The sequence below is a fragment of the Zonotrichia leucophrys genome, chromosome 1A, assembly GCF_028769735.1.
Source record: "Zonotrichia leucophrys gambelii isolate GWCS_2022_RI chromosome 1A, RI_Zleu_2.0, whole genome shotgun sequence".
Classification (NCBI taxonomy): Eukaryota; Metazoa; Chordata; class Aves; order Passeriformes; family Passerellidae; genus Zonotrichia; species Zonotrichia leucophrys.
This window is the reverse complement of record NC_088170.1, coordinates 23,242,995-23,249,782: the sequence shown is the minus strand read 5'-3', so window position 1 is coordinate 23,249,782 and position 6,788 is coordinate 23,242,995. Positions and strand designations below refer to the sequence as shown.

General features: G+C 41.4%; 1 protein-coding gene across 1 annotated transcript; it reads left to right on the top strand.

The window, feature by feature from the left end:
* Positions 1-244: 244 nt before the first annotated feature.
* On the top strand, positions 245-6,279 carry IL26 (interleukin 26). Its single transcript, XM_064731170.1, has 5 exons — positions 245-415; positions 795-851; positions 2,281-2,412; positions 6,042-6,107; positions 6,193-6,279. The coding sequence occupies exons 1-5, from the start codon at positions 245-247 to the stop codon at positions 6,277-6,279; spliced, it is 513 nt and encodes a 170-aa protein (XP_064587240.1).
* The last annotated feature ends 509 nt before the right edge of the window (positions 6,280-6,788 follow it).

Here is a 6,788-nt window from a genome sequence, read left to right as displayed (position 1 = left end):
TCGTTTAGAAAAACGTCACAGATGACTGTGGTCAAATTTGTTGAAAGTGGAGCAAGCCGTATAAAAAAGCACAGCAAAAATACCGATCAGCCACCACATGAGCAATAGGTTATCTGCGTGAGCATCTCGGGGAAGAAGCTACTTTGAGGGTTAACAAAATTAGGTTAACCTCTGTCATCTAACCAGTCTGGCTGCATCACACATGCTGCTGTGACTGTAGAGGCTCGAAGATTTGGGAGCGAAGATGAAAGGATGTTCTATTTTCAGATCTGGGCATTTTTTATTTCTGCTTTGTCTTTTTGCTGTGGAAGGCAAAAAGTCACCTACAGGAAAACATACCTGCAGAAAAGGACTCCTCTCCCAGGTGACAGAGAACCTGTATGTCAAGGCAACTAGTTTAAAATCATCTATTCCTGTAAGTTGATCCCACTAACTGAAAAAGTTTATTTTATTTATAGATGCTTCTTTATTAGTTTAATTACTGCACTTCTGGAAACTTTAATATGTTCAATGATCTCTACAGTCCTGAGAGACGGGGTAGTGCAGCTACTTCTTTTGTAAAGGTGGTAAAAAATGATGCATAGAAGATGCATAGAGAGGCTGGATGAGTTTTCTATTAAAGAAATTTGCAGTTAGGCTAGGATTGAAATACAGATTTAGTGAGTCCTCACCCTACATCTGAAGAAGACAATGAAGATTAATATTATTGTTACTAAGTTTTGTACAAACCAGACTTATAACTGTCTCCCTTCCTCTGCCCGGGTTAATTAATACTATCATATTATATTTTACAGAAGGATCTCATCAAGACCACAAGATTGCTTAAAAAGACTACAAAAATGCTGTTTATGGTAAGATATATACTACCTGTTTTCCTTTTTCTTACTTTGACTTTCCTTTGGTCAATAGAAACAGAAATATGTGATCAAAAGAAATGACAACTAATGCAAAAATCACTTGTGTTTAATTGGGACAGACATTTATGAAAGCCACATGCTTAGAGGAAGAGTGTTATTTCTGTTTCACGAAAGGGATATTCCCCTGGGATACGAAGGGACGGTTGATCATGGTAGGGGGAGAAAGAGGTGGATTTGGAAAGCCTGCCTGGAGGCATTTCTTTGTGGGCAGCTGAAGTGATGCTGTGCCAGGGAGGTTGGGGTGAGGGTGTTTCTGGTCAGGGAGGAGTGTGCTTGTTGCAGCACTCCTCCTGTGAGCCCTGGCTGCATGTGAGCCTCCCAGGAATGCTTTCAGGCACCAGCCCCCACAGGAGAGCCAGAGCCACAGCCACTGTCCATGGCCGAGGCACCTTCTGCTGAGGGTGTGCAGCACCATGGATAGCCCGGGCATGCTGCAGGGAGCTGAGACACCCAAGGAGCTGCTTTCAGCTTAGCCCTCTGCAGGTGCACTGGAAGGGGATCATCAGAGTTCCCAGTGCAACTCAGCACGAGAAACAAGCCTTGGGGTGTCTAATTGTAAGTGTGTGAGACATTTTAGTTTTCTTCGTGCAGAGGTCTAGTCAGCAAGACCAACTGAGTTGGTTTATCCTTAAGTATGGACCTGTTAGCCTTTGATGTCCCCTGGATTTCACCAATTATCTTGGGAGTGAAGGCTCCTCACTTGTCTGTGGGACCTACACACAGATATCCACATTTGAGTGGTGTCATCTGCATCTGCGTGAGCCTCCTGACAGGAATCTCTCACCTGACACTTCATTCCACTGCCTAAAAATAGGCATATAGTAGTTTGAAATACCTTTAGGTGTCCAAGAGAACCCACAGGTCAGGCAATAATACAATACAGAGCTGATGGGATGACTGATCTTTTCTGGAGCAGCAGTTGGGGATGGGCTGGATACCCTACAGCCTATCAAATGGCATGGGACAGTGATGTGGAGGAGTGGAAAAATGTCACATACAGTCACTCCAACAATTTGACCTAGATGGTCTGACTTAACTCCCCAATTTATCTTCCATTTACTCTTTGTGTATTAAGTATATTTGTTGCTGTCACTTCTGCTCTGTAAGACCATGATTAGTCTTACCAATACCCCTGTGCCTGCCAGCACAGCACCCTCCTGCCTTTCCTTCAGAAACCACAGAGGCAGATTGAGCTGTTTAAAACAAAAGGTCACAGGTCAATTGTATACTAAAATTAATAAAAATGGTTTTATTGATTGCAGACTTTCTAAACATGCATGTTTTATGAGGCTGAAATTTTAGCCTCATAAAAGTTGACTTTGGGGGCGTTCATTTGACAAATCATTACTTGATTTGCTTTCAGACAAACTGCACTGTTCGAGATCAGCTCCTCTCCTTCTATGTGAAAAATGTCTTCAGTCGTCTTGAAGTGGGAAGTGACAAGTTGTACTTCATTAGTGCCTTCCAGGCCCTGCAAGCAAACATGGATGCCTGTGTGAGTATATTCCTGAGAGTTAAGCTAACTTTGTCCATCTCAAAAGTTAGGGAAGGGCTCCATCCCAGTTTTTCAGCAGATGGAGAGGCAGAGGGTGATTCAGAGTCATAGTGTGACCCACGCCACAGGGGACCCAACTTCTTGAGGGCTTCTCCATTGGGCCCAGGGAAGTTTAACACCATTCATTCCCTCCCAGAGTGACCTTGTGGGGAGTGTGCAAGGTGGTGGAGATCCCATGGAGCCAAGCCACTTCCCTACTGATGATGCTACCTTGTGCTGCCCTCTCATCACTAAAGCTGCAAAGAAACAGGGTGGTCACAGGGAGAAATGAGGGTCTTCAAGTTTCTGTGATGTTACAGTGGTAATGCTTTCCTTCTTTAACAACTTACCCTCTGCTGGTGTGTAATCTTTACTCACATGTCATCTCTGCTCCTCCATACTGAATTTTGAAAGAACTGGTGGTGTCTCATGAGTGAGCAGGGACCACAATTACAATGCACATGGGAGCAGTTCCTATGTATTAGCTGTGCCCTGAGTCAGAGCAGGTTGTCAGAGAGTGATGCTGCCCACTGGCAAAATGTCTCCAGGTGCCCCAGAGAAGAGGCACTTTTACCAGCTCTGCCTAAGTAATGACAGGACAGCAGTTAGAGCACACTTTTGCCTGTGCATATACTCACTAACATACCAGGTAGATGCTGAGATGATGCCATCACTCGTGGGTCATTTCTCACATAATTTTTAAGGGTAAACAAATAGTGACTGGGTGTGTCTTAAAACTAAATATCCTACGGGTATCCCTTTTCCTCCCCTAAACCCGAAGTCCTCACAAATAACAGTGTCCCAGAAAGTGGAGCCTGACCTAGGGTGAAATATAGCCATGGATATCCAGGCAAATGTCTGTTGTGATTTTAAAAAGTGAGAGAAGGATGCCAAGTCAATTAATTAATGAATTAAATTAATTGAAACTTTGGCTAATCTGAACTGCATGGTAGCACGAAAGAAAAGGACAGTGGTTCTACATGCATAAAAACATTTGCTATGCAAAATCAAACAGTTTCAGAGATCTCTTTGCAGACCTCTCTGCAGAGGTCAGAACTGAACTGGGATATTTGCATAATGTACAAAGATTCAAATCCTAAAGGGAGAAAACTTCACCAGCTTTCAGGTTCTGTATTTCAAACCATGCTAAACTGTTGAGATTTACAGTCATTATTCACAGCAATCTGCTGTGATCATACTGCTGTGATTATTTGTGTCTGTCAAAATTCCAGAAAATGCTGTAATTCCAGAATGTGACAATATAATTTCAGATGATATAATATGCTTTATAGAGATTACATTTTTGTCTGGAGAAACAATTACATTCTATACAAATGCCAGTACTCACTGAGGAGTTTAGACTGTCAACTGTGACAGAATTCAGAATATCCAGTGACTGTAGCTTGCTAGATAACTTAGTAATACATTTGTTTCTGTGCTATGTGGAGACAAAATGCTGCAGGTTTCTCAGAGCTCCTGCATTCTTTTTCATAATTAGTGCCAGTGTTTTACCCAACACAAGTCTAAACATAACAACTTACCTTTTGGGTCATAAAACGTGCTGGTAAGAGGGATAAGACTGTCCCTGCTAGTAGGAAAACAACAGCTCTTTGAAAAATGATGGCTTACCATGATTTTCTAGGAGACATCTCATTTCTGGAAACTAATATTTTTTGAAATGTCTGTATTATTTCGAACCCAGCAATACAAAGCCATGTGAAAGAATAACAAAAATGATGAATAGAGTGAAAGTAATGGATCTTTTGCTAAAAGTAAACTTGAGATTTTTTTCATATATTACTCCTCAATAAATTAACACTCATTTGTCCGTATACATAGCTCTTTAGTTGTTATTACCTACTTGAGCTATAAGATGTTTATCAGAAGGGATTTCCTCCATGACAACATGGTATGCAATTAATTTTTTACCTTTCAAGAATAAAGCTCTCTATACAGCTTAGGGAAACAGTGACACCTTTATAGACATATTCACCTTATATTCTTTCACAAATTCAGGCTGTAATTTGGCCAGCTAGAGGCATGTGTGCTACCTAGAAATCCTAACAATATTTGCCTCCCAACCACTTCCCAAGACTTTATACTACAGTATTACAATTCTCATCCTGCCAGTTCTTGGTTTTGTCCAAACAAGGAGGCATTAATATTTTTCAATAATATGGAGGCCCAAGTTCAGTTTTTCAGAAATATGAGGTCAACACTGACCTCATTACTTGCTTGAGTGCCCTGGTCAGCACTGCTGAGAACAGGGTGAAGTTGCTTCTGAAGTCTGACTCTCATTCCTACAGCTACAGCAGTAGTGCACTGCAGAAGTGTTTTCTCACATTTGAATGGAGTGTAGAAGGACAAAATATTCCTTGCAGAGCCTTTAATATTTCTCTATCATTTTAGGCAGAGCTTGTAGACCTCAATCTGAGTTTTCAATACTCTAACTTGTTGGCCAGCTCATTTAGTTACATGCAGTATATGCAGGAAGATAGGAGTTTGTAATGTGCATCACCACTAAAGCAAACATACTCATTTAAGGCCAGTTCTGCTACCAAATAATATTTTGTGGAAATCTGTATCATACAAGATAGAGGTCATTTAAAAAAAAGCTCCAGGTTAGAAAGTACAGCCCCAGTTGGAAGATTTTTAAAAGTTTACTTTTATTAACATCTCTTTTAATGTCTTTTAAAGATTTGCTTTTTTTTCCACTTTCATCATGTGAGGTGACTTTGGGAAGCACAAAAGGTAACCTAAAATGTTTGTGCTCATTTTTAAAGTACTGCATATGAGATAGAAAAGGACTAACCATTAATTTCAGAGGAGTTATTTCCTTTCATGTGTTGAGATGAGGAACTTTGCCTTTTTTCTTTTCAAACATATTGTCCTTGTTTGTAGATTGGAAACTATCAATTTTTTCTCTTTTTTTTTCTCAGAAAGAATGTCTTTTTGACAGCCCAGGTAGCTGAGGATCAGCAAGCCATGTTGCTCAGAAAGCTTAGTCTGGCAACTCTGAAAAAACATTTGGAAAAGCTTTGGGTAACCACTGCTGAGTGGCCAGAGATAGGGTGGTGAGGAGACAGTTAAGCCCTCCAGACTGCAATTAATCAGACAGTGGAGAAATGGGCAGGGAAGCAGAGAAAAACATAAATTAACTTTATAAACATATTTGGAGGGCTTGCAAAAATGTGCAAATTTGCTCCCTGTACTTTGCAATGGTCTTTGGCCCTTTGCCTTCTTTCAGGTTTAGAAGTTCTGAGGGTTCAGAGCTAAAGGACCTTGAATCTTAGAGCTAGGATATGATTTGCAAAAGCTGTAACTGCAACCTATGTACAGATTCCTAGGATAAATAGAAAGTGTTTAATAAGAAAACTGAGAGGTACTCATAGTATCAATTTTGGGTGTTGTGAACTCAACTTGGCAGGAAGCGTGCAGGTAATAGAACACATTTGAAGTACTGGGAGATGATGAAATGATGCTGAGTTCACACATTTTACTGGTAGCCCTACAGTGCCACACTGTGGACAGGACTCTTCCTCATCACTGTGTCTTTATATCAGCATCTTTGGGTTTTTCTCATCCTTCAGCTTCCGTGTGCTCCATCCACAAGGTTAACTTCTGCAGTCAAAAAGTTAAAGAGAGTGTTTCTTAAGGTAAGAGCAGGAGATGCTGGCTCCTCATTGCACTTTTCAAGGGCTGTAGTGAGTTTCTTTTCTGATGCCTTTATCTTCTCAACAGCTTGGAGATCAGGGAATCTACAAGGCCATCCATGAACTGGACATTCTCCTTCCCTGGATTCAGGCCTACATACAAACCATCATATGAAGAATGAGGAGGTGACAGACAGTGTGCTGCTTCTGCGAGAAGAACAGATGAATACCCAAAAGGCTGAAAGTGAACTGAGAGCTGGATGATAGATGTACCTGGCAGTAACTCCTTCCAATGGAAAAAGACCCTCTGTAACACAAGTGGCATAACGAGGGCTTTTCATAAGCTTTCCTGATTGACCTGGCACAGCAGGTTAACTGCTGAGGAGCAGTTAGAGCATGCTGCTGTGCATCCCACCCTGCCTGCTGCCTCGTGGGCAGCCCCCAAAGGCACCGCACCAGCAGAACGTGGGATCTGCTACCCTGCACATCAGACACAACGTCCCACGTGCTGTGGGCATGGTCTTGCTGTGCCTTGTGCCACCCTGTGTGAATACAGTTCAAAGAAAAGAGGATCACTTCAGAAAATCCCACCCCTAAGCTATATTTCCTTTGGGGCTTGTGGTTATAGATATATAACAGTATACACAAGCCATTCTACATGTAAATAAGAAAAATAATTATATA

Bases quoted from the DNA above. Each gene is read 5' to 3' on its own strand.
- IL26 (XM_064731170.1), top strand. From the start codon at position 245: ATGAAAGGATGTTCTATTTTCAGATCTGGGCATTTTTTATTTCTGCTT. The intron at 852-2,280 runs GTAAGATATATA...ATTTGCTTTCAG, and splicing joins CTACAAAAATGCTGTTTATG to ACAAACTGCACTGTTCGAGA. The intron at 2,413-6,041 runs GTGAGTATATTC...CTCATCCTTCAG, and splicing joins AAGCAAACATGGATGCCTGT to CTTCCGTGTGCTCCATCCAC.